The sequence below is a fragment of the Prorops nasuta genome, unplaced genomic scaffold (assembly GCF_024137725.1).
Source record: "Prorops nasuta isolate Cenicafe-Biocafe unplaced genomic scaffold, Cenicafe_Pnas_1.2 PNAS00003, whole genome shotgun sequence".
NCBI classification, from domain to species: Eukaryota; Metazoa; Arthropoda; class Insecta; order Hymenoptera; family Bethylidae; genus Prorops; species Prorops nasuta.
Window position 1 is genome coordinate 5,534,065 of NW_027116800.1, and position 22,243 is coordinate 5,556,307.

The following is a 22,243-nucleotide window of genomic DNA, read 5'->3' on the forward strand; positions in this document are numbered from 1 at the left end:
CGCAAAAAGGAAGTCGAAATTCGAAGATACATATTCCTACTACAAACCTCCTCTTATTCTATAAACAATTCTAAATCTGCTCTGATAATTATTAAATATTTTACCGTTACAATAAAACTGCGTGGAACGAAAGTCCATATACGTTTTCTTTTTTCTCGTTTCTGAAAGGTAAGGCATGACTTTCGTTTTAAAATTTCCAGGCGTATGCCTTTTTATAAAATTTATTTAAAGAAAATGAAGAGGAAGATAAAGACAGGGATATGAGAGAGTCGTGTACAGGAAATAAAATACGCGAAGAGTGCGTAGATACGCGTTTTCATCGCTTCTGAATTCGTAATGGAGTTTCGCGATCGACGACCCGGGCCCTCTTGCAGCACGTATTACGTGTTTTCGATCGTTTTATTTATATCGCAGACAATCGTGCCCTCTCTTTCATACGCCATCAGCAATGGCCACGCGCACCTATCTTTAGCCCACGCATTTACGATTTCGCTGAACTTGAGTTACTTATTGACGAACCTCTCTCGCACCAATAAAATCTATTCCCACCCCACTTTCTCCCCCCCCCCCCCCCTCTTCCTCCATCTCTTCAATTTCTCTTCTCAACCTTCTTTTCCTCGCTTTATCTCATTATTCGCACAACCAACCGAAAAGCCTTTACACAACGCGAATAACCCATTTTAGACATTTCATAAATAACCACCTATGCTATTTGAGCTATTATAAAGTGCTTCTTAAAAATAACGCGGATCGTGATACTTTCTTAAATATAATATATCTAGTTGACATATAGGAGAGTTTTTACTCGTCTGTAATATTCTTTACACGTATATCGCGTAGCTTCCGTTAACGTTCTTATATTTGGAAGCGACAGACAGGCTTTCGCCTTTTTGCCGCTGCTTCTTGAAATTTTCGCCTGAAAGCTGATCCCGAGTACTAGCACAGAGACCTGAAACGCGATAAATTGGAGGGGTGAATGCCCAAAGGGTAGGTGACTCGTATGTACCAAAACCGTTGGAAAAGTGTACGTCGATCTTCAATAAAGTCTCTCTCTCTCTCTCTCTCTCTCTCTCTCTCTCTCTCTAGGCGATTTATTATTCTGAACATCGCACTGTTGTATCTAAGAAAAACTCAATTTATGCAAAATAGCGATACTTGTTTAGACTCGATGAATGATTGATTTTCTCGAATAATTTGTTGATATATATCGATTAAAGCTGAAAAGCAAAACTGAAAATGGCAAATAGATGTTTTTCTTGAACAGAGTTTTACACTCGTGTTACGTGTATCTGGATAGTTTACAATCTTTTCACGCTAATTCTGGTAAATTTCACGCGTGCACTCGCGCATAACCACACGGCTACCGCAAACTTTTACGAGCTGCAAAGTTTAACTCTCGAACCCATTGGCAATTCATTGTACAATTTATTGCTCGATATTTTCTGTACATTTAACAATGAGTTAATTATTGTCAAATGATTTGTGGTTTCCTGGCCGAAACAAATGTTTTGTTCGAAAGCAGATTTGCAGCTTCCTATATATATATATGTGATAAGGTTAATCATTTGAATTATAGCAAAAAATCCTACTGTACAAATTTAAATTAATTATGAATTAAGAATGATTGTAAACTATGATTTCCGATTTAAGGTACTTTGATATATCAAGAGACACGGTAGTGTGTCGACGGCATTATATATATATGTAGAGTAAAGAAACGATAAAAACAATTAAATGCATCACTGTTTTTAACAATGTTCGTTTCTGAAATAGTCAATCGGTTGAGCAAGCATTTTCATTGTATTGATGGTGGAAAATATTCCTCTGCAGGTTTGACAGGTGTGCACATTTGATCGGAACAACGAAACACGAACGTATATGCACGAACACGTGCACACTATTCGCATTATTCCGTATAGAAAATAACCCTATACCCGAATACATCACTCAAACGTATTTCGAGAGACGTTATAAGGAAATCCCAAAACTCCTCCTATAAATGTAGCAAACGATCTATCTGATATCCACTTCCCACCAAAACTAATTCTGCCGAAGAGTCGGTAAATCACAGTTTTTCTAATATAAAAAAAAAGTTCTTCCTACACAATAGAAACGCGCGCGCGAAACTCGAGTCGAATTTCAATAGATTTGTATTATACTAATAATTTATCGACTGATCTGTCTAAACAAAATAAAGTTTTAGCAAGAATTATACATACCATTATTGATCGACATATAGGCAAATATTATATTGTTAGATAAATGCATATCGAAGTACGATGAATAATTGAAAATGGTCCAGACTGTTCTGTATTATACAAAAACTTTTGCATGATAATCCAATGACTCATAATTAAACACCGAATCTAGGGATTTACATGTCAATCCAGCTGGAATTACGTAGGATTCGATCATTATACGCGTGAACATGATGGAATCCTACTATTTTCACTAATTTATCCTTTAATTAATTTCTTTGATGTATCTATACTTCAATTTGGCTAATTTAGGCATACATTCTTTTATTTGACTCTGCAAAGATGTACATACAGTTTCATTATTATTGTAGAAATTACGTCTAATATTTTTGGTATAAAGGAAACTTTTGCTATACTTCAAGAGACTATTATATTCTCACCATGGATAATGTGCCGAAGAATGTAACTGCATGTTATACTTCGAGTGTATATAAACCCCCCCCCCCCCCCGTATATTGAGAACTTTTTTTTTCGAGCCCAAAGAGCTCGATTTTCTTATACTTTAACATATTCAATGATTAATAATCAACGTTGTAGTAACGAGTAACTGTTTCTCGCATAGCCTATTTTCTTATCGCGCACACGCTTGCGCACCTGTGTTTAGACATACCGCAGTGTATCGTTGTTCAATCGATTTACACACAGTTTAAAAATTCAATAATCTTGAAATTTTACTATCTGTTTACAGTGACTTTACTTTGTTACAATAAAGATTTGTTCAGCGATTTTTTTAACGGGTTTGTCAAGGTTCCTGATTGAATTTTCTCAAAATACACCATGTTGAAAGCTTTTTCAGTTTAGCTAGCAACAAGGAAAGACGCTAAAGTAAATTCTGGGATAACGAGGATCCATGATATTTGCTTTTCGTTCACTCGGAAGATCACAGTTCTCTGGCTTCCAAGAAAGCTAAACGAAGTGAATGAATATTTCGTAAAACTTTGCTTCCGAAACGTAGATTTTTAACTACATTGACATCCTCTTCAAAATTCGCATAATACTTTATTTATTAAAACATTCATTGCAAATAATAGAAAATATTTGGGACCATGTATTGCAAAATATGTTCCTCTTTATAGAAACGGTTGAAGCATAATGTCGAATATATAGAGTACGCAAAAAAGGGATACTCATTGTGGACTAATGAAAATGGGTAGAGGTATACGTCGACCTAAAATGAAATTGCCTTTTACAATTTTTCACAGACTCAATTATCTGGCTCAAATTAAAAGCAAAAGTGCAATAAACGGTATAATAATAAATGTTGGAAAGGCTTCGTTTCGGAAAGACCTACTAAATTTTTCTTTGAAAAAAATATTATTCGATCAATTTTTCAATTATCGCACGAATACCAATAACTTATTTTCGATAAATTGTAAATTGTTAAAAAAAACAGTGGAGAATTGATTGATATCCTATAAAAGGTGGTGATCGATGAAAAATAAGTGGTGTGTTCTCAATTGTAACTTAAAATGTTTTCCGACTACGCTATTTCACCACAAAGGTTTTCAGAACTCAAAGACTTCCTCCCGTGTACACACATCTGGCTACTTTATACACATATGTAGTTTACATCGGAAACTTTTACATCGACTGTACCCTCCCTACATCTACTATACATACATCTCTCTTGATCTTCCTTTCCTCGTATATTGCAGAAAAATAGAGCGGCTTGACTAAAATATTTAATCATAGGAATTTCTTTGTAAAATACGGAAGAACATCTGGATCGATGCCATTGCTAACAAACTTGCTTTGTTTTTGTAATCAACGGCTATTAATTAAAAAATAACGAACAAAAACTTTGCTGAATCTTTTTAAGAATAATCGATTGTTTTGAAGAATCATAATTTTTTATTGGTATATTGCAGCAAACAACACATATTAGTCAAGATAATTGAATTAGTTTTGCGGATTGGAATAATGGCGTTAATTGGCAGAAACTTCTCCTCCTTCAGCATGGAAACTGGTTTAGTAGTAATAAAAATGTGACGAAAAAATAATAGGATCGTCGTGCTTCATCTCGGTGCCTGTAGAAAGAGAAAGAGAGAGAGGGCGCGAGCACAATGTTGGTTTTCCTAGAAAATCTGTTCCTTTTTCCTGCACGAGTGACTTATCGCAAAATCCTTTGAAATTTAGGGGCTCGCCAAAGCGGAGCTGGAGCGACTTTCATTTCCTGCGACTCCCGAGAACTTCCTTTTTCGACGAAAGAATCTTGGAGAACCGGCAACAATTGGTTCTCGTCCCTTCCGTCCTTATACTCAATACGAACGTTTAACCCTGTAAAAGTGAAAAAGAAGATAAAGATTCCCGTAAGAATACTGCAAAAAAAACCCTATCGCTTACGAGGACCCGAACTACGAGCCATTTCATTGAAACGTCGAGAGAAAAGTTGTTTAATTCGGATGCGAGCAAGCTGAATACCCACTGAAGAATTCTCAAAGAAGAATCCTGTAGCTCTCCTCCTTCACGGATCAGTCGTTTACCAGTTAAAATCGGTTACTAATACTCGCTGAATTGCATTATTTCCACTGAAAGAGTCTTTGGCTCTTCTGCTTCATAGAAATCTTTTTTATACGATTTTAATCGACGACGGATGAAAATAATTTTATCTTTCAAACCCTTTTATTACAAAACTACACTTTCAACTGTCTTACGATACCTACCTTTTATAAATGTTTAGCAAAAGTTTATTCAGAATTTTAAATCATTATAGTTTTGTGAGTAGAACTTTTACTCTTTGCTATTTTTTATATGATATTATATAAAAGTTATAACTATAGATCAAATAAGAAATTTCTTTTCAGCTGATAAATAAACGGTCTCTGCAAGAATTAATACCGATCTCATTTTGCTCCTGTACTCGTATACCCCATGCATAGAATCAAGTTTCTCCTATAGTTTTCGAATCTTAAATTGCGCTAAGATTTATTCGTGAGAATTTTCACTGATCCAATCGTATCCTCCGGTCTGGAGTTTTATAACTCGAGAGAGTCGAGGATATCTGTAGCGAGTGTTGTAAAGTGTCGTTTGCGTTCTTCATGTGTTTTGCTAATGAAGATTTAGATTTTTGCTCGATCGTAGCAACTCGGGTGAGAAATGGGCGAGCTACTTCAGCACGCCCAGACTTATTGCCTTATAAAGTTACGAAGCATCGTTACATTGGTACGTGACGAGAATATTTTAATATTCGCACGATTTAGAACTGCTGTAGCTTAAAAGCTTCAACGTCAATGGCCTCGTCGCTATAAATTTCAATTGTTCGCTCATTATATAAGCTGGGCCGAGGAAAATATTCAATCCTCCAGTGAACCTATTTTACCCCTCTCACCACCTTCTCTCTAGTTCAGTCATTCAACTCCCTTGTAATCAACATTGTGCAGACGTAATATCGTTTCAATAATCTCTGCTTTCATTTCTTACTTTTGTCTACCTCGACTAATGTATAGAGTAATGCAATATGAAGACAATGGATCTATTAGCTAACAAGAAGTAGCTTTGCTGGTTCAGTTTAGCAAATGAATAAGATGTTAACTCTGATAATTATGAAACCATGATGTACTTCGATAACATTTAGATTAATGAAGGACCCTGTAAAATCTGTGTACAGTGGAAATTCCCTCGGAACTCTGTGTGGAACGTCAAACTGAGTCTTTTCATGATGTTTTTCCAAAGAGAAAAATAGCTCTCTCGGTTTAATGAGTCCATCGAATAAATAAAAAACAAAAATAATAATGAAAAGTTTAACAGGATAATACAAATGGACTGTTAAGCTTCCTTGTTTAGTTGTATGCACATGAAAAAACAAAATAAACGCAACAAGACAATGCAGTGCATAGAAAGCGTTCATTGGTGGCTTAAAAAAGAATAAAACGTGTAAATGTACGTGTAAGTGGATAATATTAACTGCATTTCTTCTTATATACACATTTCCACATGCATATATAGTATGGAAGTCTGAACAATAAACCGATATTATGTAAAAACTATTTTATACTGTTCGAAAGAGGAAAAACTCTTTCACAATTACTATAAAGTGATTGCATTAAGTACCAAGGTTGACGCTCTTGTATAAATTTTTATATTATTTTAATAATAAGAGACGCTTTAATCCTTAATAGCTAAAAGAAGAATTGTCCTCGATAAGATTCATCGTTTTGAGTTTGAGTCGTGAATATAGGAGTAACAACATGAAACGTTAAACGTTCAAATAGAATCAGGTAGCGAGGTAAATCTGCCTCGCTTGTTGTAATTAGGGAATTAAGAGGATTATGCGAAGTCGATTGCAGCAGTATTGGCAGGATTTTGCATCGTCTGTTTCCAGTAGGAAAAAAAAAGTGTCCAGCCCAAACTAGCCGTACAAAGACTTAAAGTGTTAAGCCACCGAGTTTCCACTTGCATCTCATCCCCGCGTCAAGATAAACTTACTATTACAACCCTAAGTTATATAAATTAAATTAGCTTGGCCGAACCACTATGAAATCCAGTTTACTGCGAGCAGTGATCGATCATTTTCTTTTCTTATCTACTCCCTACTATTTTTCGTTCACTCAACGTACGTGCAACTTTATTAAAAAAGTAATTTGTTTATCGCCAACATCAACACTAAAATCGAATAAAACTTTTAACGCTTTATTGCTATCAGCCTCGATTTACAGCTGATAAGACAGAATTATTTGTTATCTCTAGTGCAAAAATTGAATTAACGCAGATTAAGAATGGTAGAAGGCAACTTTTCAGGTTGACTTTTGATGGTGAAGCTGTAATATTTATAGACTAAATAAAACAAGTGAAATTGATAATAAAATCTTTCATTCTGTGCTGGTTGGTAAAAAAGGATTGGATATAGAGATTCGTTAAGTGCATTTTTTTTATATATCCCTTTGCAGCCGCTATTCTTACACCGCAGTTTCTCTTAGGCTGCACTGACTAAAAACAAGGTTACTTGGTTGAAAAAGCTCGGTTTAATAATGTACACTGTACTAGTAGCGTGCACTCTATACTCCATTCGCTTACTAGGTTACTTTTGCTGTACCGCCACCTGCTTCTTTCTGCCTCGACAAAATTGACACTTCTTACAAAAATCTTCCAAATAATTCATTTATCATTCGAACCTGCAAATAAATGTTCAGCATTAACGAAAGTGATGATATTTTCCATGAAAATTCGTATATATAAATAAAATTTTATTTGTTATCTTATTTGTAAGATATACAGTCTCAGAGGCAACTCGTATCAAATCAAGTGGGTTAAGCATAAACTCTATGCAACTTTTCACGAGGAATTAGTTTGGAATTCAGTGTTGTGGACTGCGCTGGTAGGACTTCGCTAGTTTCGCAGGCATAATTGATGAAGTCGCACAGAGACCGGAACAACAGTTGAAGCTCGAGAGACCCCATGCTTCCGGCTCGGCTTGAAATATTCACTCCCAGTCCAAACCCGACCCCGGAGAGCAGTCGGTATTACTTACCCCGGTAATATCTACCGGAAAGCACTTTTTACTGCAACCCCTTTCCTTCACTTCCCATATCTCTCACTCACCTTAAAAACGTTCTGACTTTTCTGTGCGTGTGGCAAATGAACATTCGAGTAAGTCATCCAGATTTAAATTTATGGCACTTGGAATACATTTGGTTGCTGAATTGCTAAGAGACTCAAAGAAGAAAGCAATAAAGACGACATGGATATTGAAGAGAGTAGTACACGCAAAAGACACTCTCATGCGCACACACATAGCATACAATATACCAGGCAACATTACGAAGCCATTTCTTACATATAAACATATACCAATGACCATCGACTTACCTTTTCAAAGATTGCATCAATGATGCATTATTATTTTTACTGGAGCAGCACAACAGAAGCATTTTCCAATAGTTTGATAATAAAACATTCTACGCGAGCAAACCAGCAAAAATATATACCCAAGTGGTTAACAGAAATATCGTTTATTTTTAAAGAATGATAAACTTTGCAGTTTGTTTGACAGAAGAATAAGCTTTTCTGCGTCGAACTTTTTTTAAGCAACTTTATATAGTGTTCGCATAATGTAAAAGAGAAGCGGAAATGATAAGGCTCAAGGCATTCGTGATTGCGAGAGACTTTATCAGAGTAAAAAAAAGGAAATAATTTATATTATATTTAAATTGTTCAATTTGCCATGTGAGACTTTTTCAGATGATTTACAAGACCCCCCGGGTTTTTACCCTATACATGTACGAAAGAACAGGAAAGGATTTTCTGATCCGGATAGATCATCCCCCACTCTCCGTCCATTCTATACTCGACCGATTAGCTTTGTAATATCTGCAAATCTTTTTTTAAACGTTTCGAACCTTCCGGCTTTCATTCCAATGGTAATTTTCTTTCAGATAAAAGCGAGAATAACGATTAATAAACTGTACGACTTTTTTGTAAAGTTACCCTCTATTACTTATTTGTCATATATCTATATCAGCAGTGCAAATTAAAATCACAGCTTCTCTACAGTCAAGAGTATAATTTGACACGCTATAGCGCGATATTGTATAAGACAAATCAATGCAGCTTTTTTTATTCATCAGACATTTTGATATAGTCGATCAAATTTTTCTCTTTCTTTACGTCGAGATTTCGTTAAATCTATATATTTATTATTAGCAGACATTCGCTTGCTTAACAATAAAAGTCCCAGTGAATCAGTGATTTCATTGAATGGGGTTTGAGCACAATAAGAGTTCCACACTGAATTTGCATATATGGAATTTCACATATCCGAGCAGCTAGCACACTCTCTCTAGCACAGCGTGTTTAATCGGGTGTGATTAATGCCATTTGTATAGCTTATGAGGTTGTCTTGCATGTATATGTGTGTCGATGTGACTGAAGGTTGGTTCTTATTGGCTGGAGTGATGAGAAACTTGTTTGCGAATGTTTCGAAGCGGAACTGCCAAGTCGTGTTTCGCGCCAGGAAAACTTAAAGTTTTCAAACTAGGATCTAGGAGGAGAGGGGGGATTAGACGAAACTCCGAACGATACATGAAACGCTGGCGCTAACTTTGTACACTGCAAGGCGACCACGAATTATTATACAGATTAAATTCAAATGATTTTATTCATACGAGAAAAGGATACTTGTCTCGAAAAATCCAACGACTTTTTTATCTTCATAGATTTTACAAGTTGGAATTTTATTGAAAGACCTTCCTTGCTAAATTTCGAGTACACGAAACGTCGTTAGTGATAAATATGCAAGCTTCGCCGAGCCTTTGAAAAAAATTTACATCAACTTTTCAAATAATTATGTATTTATACGAGTCGACACGTGTCCCGTAAATTTCCACTTGGCAGTAGAACTCCGCTTGTTATCGTCAGCGCAGTTTAGTTTTTTAAATTTTCTCTCTTGTTCCTTCGACCGTTTATCAGTAAGGTTAATTCTTTGATCTGTATATTGAATTTATTCAGGAAAATTCTCGATTTTCAAGTAACGTGTTTGCGCGAGGAAGATAGGAGAGAGAAAAGGGAGAGTCGGTGGATGGAGGCAAAGTGGAAGAGGGAGAAGATTGCAGTGGTAAGTGGGCGCCTAGAGGACGTCGCGGCGTCCAATTAACAGGACGTTGGCGCCCGATATATCACAAGCGGTCTCCCTCTCATCGAGCGTCCTTCTTTATCCTTTTTATGCTCGATCATATTTGGCCGGGATTCTCCCCATTCCTCATCAGCCCCCCCAATCTTATTTCTATTTAATTATCTCCAGCAGTATCAATTTATTATCGAATAATTGCTGTTCGCCTGTCACGTTTATTTCCTCCTTGACTGGCCAATTATTATCGATCATCTCGCGTCGCTTATAAGGAGGAGGTCTCACGCTCATTATTATCGCTCAACGCTCATCTTTGAAAAGTAAGATTCCCTCCCTCGACTGTGCCTGCCACCACAACGCGCGATCCCTGCTCCTTTAAATAGCAAATGCGTTTTGCCCACTTAATTCACTTGCTCGGAATTTAGTTCGTCATGTTTCATGGTTCTTGAATTTCAACGAATCTCCGAGCAATTAATAGTTAATGCGACTAATCCGGTTCGTTTGCTACTTGAATAAGGGATTAATAGTTTAATCTGCGTTGTACTTTAGCGGGGTCGAGATAAATGCATCTGATAAAACTCAATGTGCGTTTTATTTGCTTTCAGTATGCGGCGATATTCACGGACAATTCTACGATTTGATGAAATTGTTCGAGGTTGGTGGACCACCTTCCTCGACGAAATACCTCTTCCTCGGGGACTATGTGGACAGGGGTTACTTCAGCATTGAGGTAAGTTGGTGTCCATTAACTCCCTCCCATTATCTCATAATAATTATTACTCTACGTCAATGAAAGCTCCACGTACATACAATAACCATATAAACGTAATTTCATCTGTAATATACAATGTAAAAGTGCAATATGTAAGATAATTACTCTGCTTCTCCGAAAATATATTTTAACCATTTTTCCTACGCAAAATTACGTTGATAGAAGTTTATGCTTCAGCAGTGTTTCGCTCTTGAATTCAATTGGAACGTTTCAACGATCATTGTGCACAATTTGATCCACTACATACAAATTGCACTTGAATGTCGATAATTCGGTAAAAGAATCCTCTTTAAACTATAATTAACATTATCGATATTGACACGAGTAAGCTCCATATTCCACTGTTGAAATCTAAGCCGCGACCTATTTACACAGTATAGAGATGCGTTTATTAATTTTCGCATTAAACTACTGAAACTTTCTAAAGTTCGCGTTACATGTATTACGTATTGCAAGCACGCAATTAATTCAGCAATTAATAGGGGTAAGCTTTAAGCATTAATTTCAATGTGTCAATTCAACGTTACCGCATTTAAATAGGTTGAGGGAGGGAAAGTGCAGGCTATTTAAAATTTAAGGAGAGAATCGTACTTACCGTTCAACAATGACCGTATAGTTTTCACTGGCATTCTCTGTTCCGTTTGACGCACTTACTCCCCCCCCCCCCCCTCCCTCTATCCCTTCCTAGATCCACGTTTCACATTTAACTCGTACAAACCCGTGCTTGCTTATCGCAACTTCCTTGGAAATTATTCCGTTATCTATTCCAATTGTCCTACAACCTCGTTTGCACCTCCTCTCACTCACTCTCTTTCACTCTATCTCTTTTCCTCGCTTTTTCATAGAAATATTCAACAACGTGCAAACTGATTTTCATATTCTTCCATTTGCACACTTACGCTGGTCGAACCAGCGTGGTGCAACATGCCTCGCTGTTTCTATGGTCGAGCAAGCCACATTATTGTTAAAAAAAAAAAAGAAATTATTCTCTTTACTCCCCCATCAAACAGAAGTTTGTTTTACAAAGGAAACAAAAAAACGCTAGCGTAGGGAAGAAAGGTTGAATGAAACAATAGCTTTTTCGGAACCTTTATAACGGTTCATTCAGTTAAAGCCGCTCTGCTTCGCTCGATTTTTCTGCCTTTCCTATTAGCTTTTAAAGTTGATATTTTGACCCGTATGTTTAGCAGAGTAGCAAGTTTCAACACGCGAGCATACAAATAGGGTATCTAATTATCGCCTTTGCTAATTAGTTAGTCTTGATAGTAAATATTCTCGGTTAAATTTTACTTAACAGGTAAAATATTGAAAATAAATAATTTACCTATGAATTGTTTAATGCTTGAAATAAGCTAATATCTGCTTTAAAATTTAGCTATAATTTCATCTCGCAACCATTTGTTACACCGATAACTTTGAACGAGTATATTTTTGTTGTTAGTATATAATTATTTTAAAAAATGTACAATAGAAAATGGAGGTATAGATTTTGTAAAGTCGTAGGCTCTCGTACGAACTTGGAACATTTTGTGGTTTTATTTGACGTCCAAGCGCCAAGTTGTATTGGCTTGTGAAATCGTCCATGAGATAAGAGTTAATGCAACGAGAGATTTATATCAGCTCTCGATGTGTGTATACAAATAGACTTTTGTTTGTCACGATAAATCTCACGGGGCCTCCGATCAACAAATATTCTTATAATTGTGTAATCCTCTCTTTACATAAGCTAATTGTATAAATGTCTGAAACACAGAAATGCCAATATACAAAATTACTATTACTTTAACACAGTTTAATTTTAAATATTTTCTTCTGGTCCACTGAAAATATCAATCTCGAGCAATGCTCATTCCAAGAAGAAATACATTTGATCGTGAAAATCAATTTGAAGCCCATGCACGACTCGTTTTCTCAATAATTTATGCTCGTTGCGATAAATTGCAACAAACGACGTTCATAAACATTAGTTGGCTGCCAGGAACATAGCTACGCTCCTTTCGTCCACGAAATATTGTTGAATGACCACATGGTATTCTTCGAGCAAGATATTAAATTGACTTTCTGTCCACAGAAGTGTTGACAAAACGAAGTTGGCTAGCTTGATAAAAAATAGCAAATTATCGATTATAAAATTCCACTTGAATAAAAGAGAAAATTTATCCTGTTTTTGTTATTAAACACTTTTATACAAACTTTTCCCTCTGCGGAAAGCAAAGTAATACAAATTTGTCGTGAGTCTTAGAAATTAGGGTGGTGATTAGAGTACGCCGAGCGAACAACTTTGAGATCGTCTTGAAACACGAAGTTGAAATTTTCTGCTTTTCTTATTCTTTGAAAATCTTCGGAATCTACCCAGCTCAACTTATAATGCCATTTATGAGTGAGATGCCCATCCATTTACAATGCTGTACTGGTCTTTGTTGGGCTGAAGCAAGAAAAGCACTTCTCGTTTATAAAGAACATTCCGTGCTTTCTTCGAGCAAGCAACGGCCTGAATATCTAGCTCCTATCCATAAGAAAAAACTTGTGGAACTAAAATCATTCTATTGAAATTCATGAAACTTCTTTTAACTTTAAATTTGAGTATTTTTAATGTCGTTGTCAACCGGCACCTCCTGGGAAAGGTATACGAAGCTGGAAGGCCATTTTTCAAACTTTTATTTTCACGTGTAAGTCAATAGAACTTTATTTAATTTTCATCAGGAGCTCCAAAATTATTTAAAATATAGTTGGGTTAAAGTAAAATATACAGGTTTCTGACGAATAAGCTTCCAGATTTACACATTGCCTAATCCCCTATTTGCACGATTCACAGTTTTTAAATTTTTTTATTAAATAAAATGTGATATTTGCGTGCACTGTATGACAGGAAAGATTGGTAAATCCCTGAAGGGTCGAATGTTTTTCTGTTTCGAGATTTTCGTATTTTAACATCCCTCTTGTTTTTCTCAGAGAAATAAATGGATAGTCACTCCGGTCACAAATGGCATTGCAAATCGGACAAGACCAAGCCATTTTCTGAAAACCCTCTTTGAATCCCTTTATTTTTAAGCCTCCACTGCATTATGAACATTTTTTACTTTTTGTGCCACAGTTCGTAGTGAATTAACCAAATTTTTTTAGTATAGCAAAAACTGTAAATCCCACACATATTGTTTGTTTTTTTTTTCTTAAATTTGCTTTACAATAAGCTATTAAATCACTGAATAGAAAGTTAAAGCTGTCCCTTCGGTGTTGAATACGTAACTACACATTGTGTCTTGTACTCAGGCAGTATATCCTTGACAGAGACAAACGTTTTAAAGCATTTGCAAGGAACTGCAGAAAAACCTGGATTACTGTAAGCCTGAGCAAATGTCATTTTGCATCATTGGTCTTACCTAAAATTAGCAAAAACCATATCATATTTACAAATAAGATATACAACTTCCACCTAGAAAATCCAGCGTGAAATCTCCCTCACTATTTCTGCATTTAAATTAAAACGTTCTAAGAAAATCGTATATAAGTTTGATAGGTGCAAAAATCGGATTGGTCGAGTTTCAGGTTTTCTCGTGGTAAAGTCGAGGTTTCTGGCACAGAACGACTGGACATCAGCCACGATTGTGCGAGGGACGTATAACAAGTATCATGATACTCAATTTCTTGCCAAAAGCAAAAATGTTATCGAAATCAAATGTAACATAAGCTTAAAGTTTAATCTCGTAAAGGTGATATCAGGGGAGGGAAAATGAGAGGAAAGCAGAAGAGTGAAAAAAAAGAAGAGTCCATAGGACCGAAAGCAAAACCTGCGTCTAATACAATTCCAATAACTACTTATATTGGAAAAGTCTTCTCTCGTATACGTATACATATATATATATGTATACGCGTAGGACACACATGCTGCACTGTAACGACAACAGCCAATGAATAAAAGATGTGGTCTCGTTCCGTTAGCTATCGATTTGGCCTACTGTTACTTTTGACGATTGTGTTTACTTCCTGACTTCTCCCATTTAATATCCACTGAGCTTTTTCTCAACGAATTTTATTTATTTTCACACCGTGCACTCCACACTAATACTCCTCTATTTCCAACTGGTAATCTTTGCAGTTCGTTCAAGTGGAAAAAACAACGCGAGTTTGCTTCTCTTTCCATCGTTGGACAATCATTTAAATAAATAGAGATTTGATCGAATGAGACACTACTAATGGATAAAAAAATAAGAGAAAGAGAAGCCAGGCCGAGAATAGGAAGCACTGTTTAGCAGAGCCACGGATAAGCATTTGATTGAACACGTAGTACTACAAAAGCTGACTAGTAAATGTGTTACGGTTTTGATTAATCACGTTATTCAGTGTGTTGATTGTGCGGTATAGGAGAGTTATCTGCACAAATTTCTCTTTCCACGTGCCATTTGTTTCCAGCGAGCCGTTGCATCCTACATATGTAAACATACCTTCATACATCAGTAGACATGCGTGTGCAAATAAGTTTCCCTTTCCTTTTTGGTATTCGAGCCATTTTGCAAATATTATAATGAGCATATGTTATGGTTCAGTGATTTATCACATTGTTCGATATATCTAAACTTGTTTTCATCTTCTTGGAACTGGCAATTTTCCTTTTTATTCGAAATGTTTCTATGCTACTGCAAAAGGTTACAAGAGTTAAGAAATACGGTAACAAGACTGATGTATATATAAAGTGCACACTGCAAACAACGCAGATCTGCAGAATTGTTATATTGTAGCGCTGATCGTAAACAAACGTATTTTAACCTAATCGTCTTTGCTATACTGTGCCAAATGTAATGGCGAACGCCTTTCTTTCGTAGTTATTGTTGTATCTGGAAGAACAAAGCGCGTTTCGTCAAAGTCCATCGCGAATCGTTGCCAAAATCCCTAATTCATTGGACGATTCGCGCTGAACCAATCGACTATTCGTTATTTTCACTCGCACGTCCGCTTTAATTTATTGCTATTCCCCTACGAAAGTCTCTCACTGCAAACAGCTATATGATTACGCATTTAATTACCACCACGAGTCTAATTACGTGCTAAAATGAAAATCCGACGTATTTTATTCAGCTTTGCATTTGCCGCAGTCTTTAATGAAAATTGTTACGATTACTCATCGAATAAAGGATTTTATTTTTGAATTGTGAGTTAGAGGCATATACATATATATATATATATATTGGCAATGAGAGAAATGATATCTTAGAAATGCAAAATTTTAATACAGCAAATAGCTAATCATTGTCCTAGCTAAATAAGAGAGAAATGATTTAGTGAAATTAACAAATTAAAAAAACCATTTTCTTTCTGTTTCAGTGCGTATTGTACCTGTGGGCATTGAAATTGTGCCATCCCACCACCCTCTCCCTCCTCAGAGGGAACCACGAATGTCGCCATCTCACGGAATATTTCACATTTAAGCAAGAATGTAAGTAGAAAAGATTTTAATTAACAATTCTAGCATTTAAATTCAGAGTAAAAGAATTTTCATGTTCAAAATCTCTGATGATGAGTTTTTATGGAATAAAATCATCGCTATCGATATTTTCTTCCGAAAATTTCAATATTTCAGGTCTACACTCTTATAAATTAACGTTGCTAATATTTCGATAAAATTAAAGGTCTCTCTCTCTCTCTCTCTCTCTCTCTCTCTCTCTTTCTCTCTCTACGTAGCTCATTAATTTCCTATTCTCCTTTTCTACTACATCCATTTTCTCATTTGTAAATCCTTCTGAGTGAAAAAAGCTTGAAAGCATATAGAATAAATATTTGCTAGATAGATCGGATTTATCTAGAAATGACATGTGTGCTAAGAGAGATAACAATTGACAATAAACTAAAATTTTACGTGTCAAAAATATCTGTCAAACTATCACACTCTGTTATTCAAAACCGTCCTTCCATTTTAACAATGTCTCTGTTCGTGGCTGCTCTCATTTCTATCATTTTCATGCTAATTAGCTATTTTTAATCGAATTTGCAAATATCGTAGTAAAGTCTACTAATTAATCCAATTATTCATCCGAAATTTATCAGCACACATCTGTAAAGGAAAATTAGTGCAGTACATTAAAAGCGAATTGAAAATATTCAGAGTAAGAATGGTATTGGAGCAAGTGGAGAAGCAGGCTAGAGGTATAGTAGAGAGCTTTGATCCAATTGAGATTCGTCATTTTTACTGAGGCTTTCGCTGTGCTCACCTCGAGCACTTTTGCCAACTGCCAGAAATGCTCGGGGAAAAACTCCGAGCCAGCTTTCAACCCTTCTCCACGCGTGCTTAACCGCGATAACCCTGCCCCCCTCCCCTCACCTTTTACTTACTCTCTCTCTCTCTCATTTTTTCTAAACAATTTCAATGCCTGGTTCAATTTTTCTTCTATATCACCACAGAGATTATTTCTATATTTCTTATTCGTTTTTATTGCTAAAATAATAAAAAAAATTCAATCTCAACACCGTTGTTTATTTCGTACAAACATATTGGCTCCTCTTGATGCACTTAAAGGTTGATATTTTCTAAAAAATATTCTTCACAAATCTAGATTAATATTTGTTAATTTATATAAAGAACAATAATTCCAATACTACGTAGTTTTGAAAAACTATTGACTACATCTACGATAGTTTGAAGGTATAGCTGTAACTAAAGTGTAACGTGATTGTGCAAAGATGCAATAATAGCTGACAACTGTATGGCCCGTACATCGCGCACAACCAATAATCACCTCGGTGTTATCGATCTTGTACACTCTACCCAGTACCCACCAAGAAGAGCCAGAGGGAATGAAACGATACACGCAACACAAGCAATCTGTCGTAATCCCAAGCCCCACCCCTCTCACCCTCTCCCATCGTTATTATTCGTATAATATAAAAAAAGGACTAATAAATAACATAAAAAGCAATCGTCCCTCAAAGAGGTTTTTTTTTGCAAAGTTTCAGCTACTTTGTGCAAACTCAGTGACACAGTTTTCCCATGAAACTCTATTGAGCTTTATAAATAATTAGTCGATGTGTATGAGTAGAGAGAGGAAAATAGGATACTGTAGAAGGACTTAAATAATATCAGAATTTGCTCAAAACGTCCAATTAGCTTCCTCTCTGGTACTACAATCATTGTAAATTTCCTTTTCTTGTCAGATTAATGCAATTTTTACGTATCCCTACACAGTGCAGGATTTATACAAAATACATCCTCTTTCTCTCGTCAGTCCTTTTTTACTTCTAACTGCACAGTCGAGATAATACTCTTAATTATAATTATATCACCATTTGGTCCAACAGCACTGGGTTCCTATATACCTAAACAAATAATCATCAGAAACCTCAAGGTGGAAAATTATTTCTCTAGCCGAAGTTTAACATTACACACACATGAGGAAGTTTGTTGTATAGCTCCGTCTGTGTTTCCCAGCTATAAACTATACATTATCTTCACATATGCATAATAATAAAAGAGAACTGTGAAAATCTCTTATTTCAGTTATAAACAATAATGCGCAGCTGTGCTACTTGGAGATCGATACATATTACGAATATCAATATTTAGAAAATCCAGACAATGATTATTATTTGGTCATTATCCGATCGATAGAGGCCTTAGTCGAAGAGACATACTTTTCCCTTTTTACATATTGGTTTGGGCAAATTGTACCGGGGACCTTGAAAACGATTGAGATTTTATCGCTTGGCAACGCGACCTTGTCCTTCGTCCCTATAGCGCCCTTTATGTATATATAAATCAGCCGATCGTAAAACTAGCAGAAGGGAAATACAGATCCAGGATGAGGACTAGAGGGGAAAAAGTTATTCGCGCTAATCAAGAATAGTTTGGTAGATCGTAAAAACTGTTGGGAACTATCAGGCCCCTCTCCTAATCAATAACTAAAAGTTGTTCCACTTTTATGCTGCTTGAATGTTAAAGCGAAACCACGCGATATATATCAGCTTACGAAACACGCGCTGTATGTACGAACTCTCTCGTGCCAGCTTGGAAATCACCTGATTCAAAAATTTATTTCCCTTTCTCGCTCTCTTTTTTCCCTTATCTTCCTTTCGCGACCGACCACCATTGCTTTTCACATTTCTCTTCACTTCTTCCATATTCGACGATTCGTCCCCTGACACCTCGATTCTTCCTTATTCTCCAATCTAATTTAACTTTGCTTTTGATTACCTCGGATCTTATTAGTTTTTTATGTCTAACAAGGCTTATTTTTCTCATCGCTCTTTCCATGCAGATATAACATCTCAAACAAATTTGATAAAACTATCATAATTTGTGTGCTAGATAAGAATACAAATTTCAAAGTTATAGCTCTTTTGGTCTTGAGATGTCAGTAAACAATATATGCAGCTATAAACCAGAATGCTTTTTTTATTACTAAATTTTCATGACATTCTTTCAGTAATATTTTATCGCTACTATATATATACATATATATTAACAGCGATGAGACGTTTGCCCGATATTTCATTAAAAATTCCAGTGACATCAAAGGAGAAAAATCGAGTTTTAATTACGTTCCTAAACCGATCTTAAATATAGCAATAATAATCAAGCTTGTCCTGGGTGAAGTTCAAGATACTCTCTCAAAGATTCAACATACTTTTTTATCAATCTCAATCAATTTCTTATTCTTTTATTATTCTTCTGTATAATATAAAGCTAGTTTACAAAAGCTTAAGCTACTCGATGTTTTAAAAACAGTCAACGGTTATTGAAAAGATATTTAAAAGTTTTTGAGATTCTGCTAAAGATATTTCGATCAATCTACTTGGAGCTTCAAATAAAAAAAAATTTGTCTTAACCTTTATTTAAAAACTTCTCTTAATAAACTCATTGAAACAGTCTAAGCTCCTTACGTCAAAACAAACTTCAGTAAATTTTTTTTTTACATCCCTTAATTGTCCACATATTTATATAGTCTTCGAGTTGACAAAATCATAATCAAACGAAGCATATACAATTTTCAAATTTTTTACGAAGAATTATTTTGTTATTATTGAAATTCTGTTGAATTATAAAATTCTTTTTACTTGCAAAAATTCGAGGGAGAATAACTGAAAGTTGCATGGTTGAAGCTTTTATTGGCAAGGCGCGTCAAGATTAGTTAACCTCGGCTCTCGGGGAAAACTGTAGTAACCGTTTGAAGGTGGTTTAAATAGTGGGGTTAATTAAAGGGGAGCATTGTAGGTTGATGTGAAGGGACGAGAGGTCGAAGAGCATGACGTGTTTGTGGTGGTGGTAAGATATTGCGGACTGCTGGTTTACGTAGCACGTTCATTTGAGAGAATTCGAGGAGACGTTCTCGAGTGGCAGCGCAGCGCCAGTTGCCAATCTGTCGGCGAGCCCTCCAAGATAAATCTTCATCTCATCCCGCTGCTATCGTCCTTTTATTGCTAATCTCCACCTAAAACATTTCCGACCCTCCCTACTACGTTATATCCAGCAAAATTCAAACCAAATCACCATAAAAGTATACCCTATAATTTTCCCCTAAACAAACAAACGAAAATTCACGGCCCACTGAAGCAGCAAAATAATTAAAATTAATCAGTCTTTATTATACATCGTAATAGCACATGTACTATCCGCACAAAAACCTCAAAGATTTTTCCATAATGCGCATCCATTATATTTTTAACATGGCAGCTTTTTCCAAGCTCGACTTTGCAATCGCGTAAAATCATTATTTTACAGGAGAAAATAGCTCTCCTGTTCACCATTCTTTTTATGGTCCGCGTTTGCAACTTTACACCTGATAACCGTTAGTGCTGCTTGCCCACCTGTCAGCCTCCCTCGCCTCTCTTTCTTCCAAGATATTTTTTTTTAAATTCTACCTTTTTCAAGAGAATTCTTGCTGAAATTCTTCAGTCCGACCCCTTTTTTCCAGGCCGATTGCTCGACCTTTCCCGGTTATCCGATCAGCTCATGTTTCTTTGGTTACCCTCGCGATAAAGGCTAGCTGCTAACGTGTATTACTACGTAGATCATCTTCGCGAAGAAAATCGAAATTGCCTTAATTTCCAAAGAAGAAATTCTCCAGCAATTCCACGGAGAGAAAATATTTTGTCAGCTATTTCGATCCCCCTCTCGGAAAAACTAAATAAAAATTTATATATAATTGTAAGTGTGTGAACAAGCCCAATCTGTGTGTTTCAGGTAAAATAAAATACTCGGAGAGGGTGTACGATGCGTGTATGGACGCCTTCGATTGTTTGCCACTGGCGGCCCTGATAAACAACCAGTTCCTCTGCGTTCATGGCGGCCTCTCGCCGGAAATTCACAATTTAGAAGATATTCGCAAAGTAAGTACACACGACGATTCTTCTTCTCCCACATACCCAACATATTATTCTCCATTTCTCATCCTTCTGCACACAGCACCCCATTAGTAGTGGAAACACGATGCAAAGCTATATTATACATACGAGATTTGTTTCTTTATTTGCCGGGAAAGGAAAGGAGCGTAATGTACAATATAGAAAAATAATAGTGGTAAACTGTCGACGCGAATGACCATAATATACTTATATGTAGGATGAATGGAAATAGGAGAAAGGATAAACGGTTTAATCCTGAGAAAAATAGTTGTGGCATTGTTTGAGAAAAATGGAAAAACGATAGGAGGGTTGCGAGGAGGGGGAGGGGGGGGGGGAAGCGTGTGCCAAAAGAAAATATGATTGATCGAAAAGTGTAGTGATAGTTGCACCGGTGGAGTGTGTCAATGGACTCTAGTGGTAGAGCGCCGGAAGCGAACCAGGGAGCTCGACGTGCTGCCACCTGCTCTATCGATCGTCTTGTCCCACCTATATGCTGCGTGCCACAGTGCCGCTCGTTTCTACCCAACCGTACCCTCCCATCCCCCAGTTTTCATCTCCCCTACGCCTACACCCCACCTTAAATTTCTCCACTGCGTACATACGACGCACGTAAATCCGTGGCCAATCTCCTCCGCCACACTCTGGAGGATACCAGAACACCTTCCATAATTATCTTCGGCGTAACACAATCGTCGTGGCAAACTATGATACCTGAGCGAAAACCTCGCAAGATTACCAATTACCGATATTAGCTCGAATTAGAATATATTCTATTTTTGAAGCAGTTTACATTTATGATGCTCGTTGGTTTTTCGTTTTAATCCATATCGATTTATTATACATACGCTTGCTCGGCTCGAGTCGAATTAACCAAGTACACTCTCCGTGTAACGATGGACGCGATACAAAAGCGATTGACGGTGTACTCTGCGTTTCTGGGATTTATATATATATATATATATATATATGGTATAATTGTATGGAACGTATATATGTAGTGCGATCGTTTCAGCTCCAATCGACTTTGTATATGCGGTAAATGATATAGCGTGAATACGTCGTGTGCTTTCTATTCAGCCAATGCACGCCAGTATGGCTTATAAACTTGCTAGGGGTAAAATAGATTTGCATAATAAATTCCGTGACATGCATTATAAAGCATCGGGCAATATGTGTAATGTCGGTAAAAATTTGAGACTAACAATAACGTATCTCTTGTCCGATGAATAATGTATGGATTACAAGGCCTATGGGGTGTTTTATTGTTGAGAGTACAATTTCTTTGTGTGCTTTTGTACACACAATTTTCTAGAAATACAAATA

The 22,243-nt window shown here is 36.3% G+C and overlaps 1 protein-coding gene across 6 annotated transcripts in view; it reads left to right on the forward strand.

Annotated features, from left to right (window-relative positions):
* The window catches only part of LOC136786052 (serine/threonine-protein phosphatase 2B catalytic subunit 2-like), a 69,803-nt gene that overhangs the window by 14,329 nt on the left and 33,231 nt on the right, over positions 1 to 22,243 (forward strand). For all 6 annotated transcript variants that reach the window (XM_066747524.1, XM_066747525.1, XM_066747523.1 and 3 more), the window contains exons 6-8: positions 10,425 to 10,549; positions 15,911 to 16,022; positions 20,760 to 20,905. In XM_066747524.1, the coding sequence (XP_066603621.1) occupies positions 10,425 to 10,549; positions 15,911 to 16,022; positions 20,760 to 20,905 (383 nt within the window). The remainder of the gene's footprint in view (positions 1 to 10,424; positions 10,550 to 15,910; positions 16,023 to 20,759; positions 20,906 to 22,243) is intronic.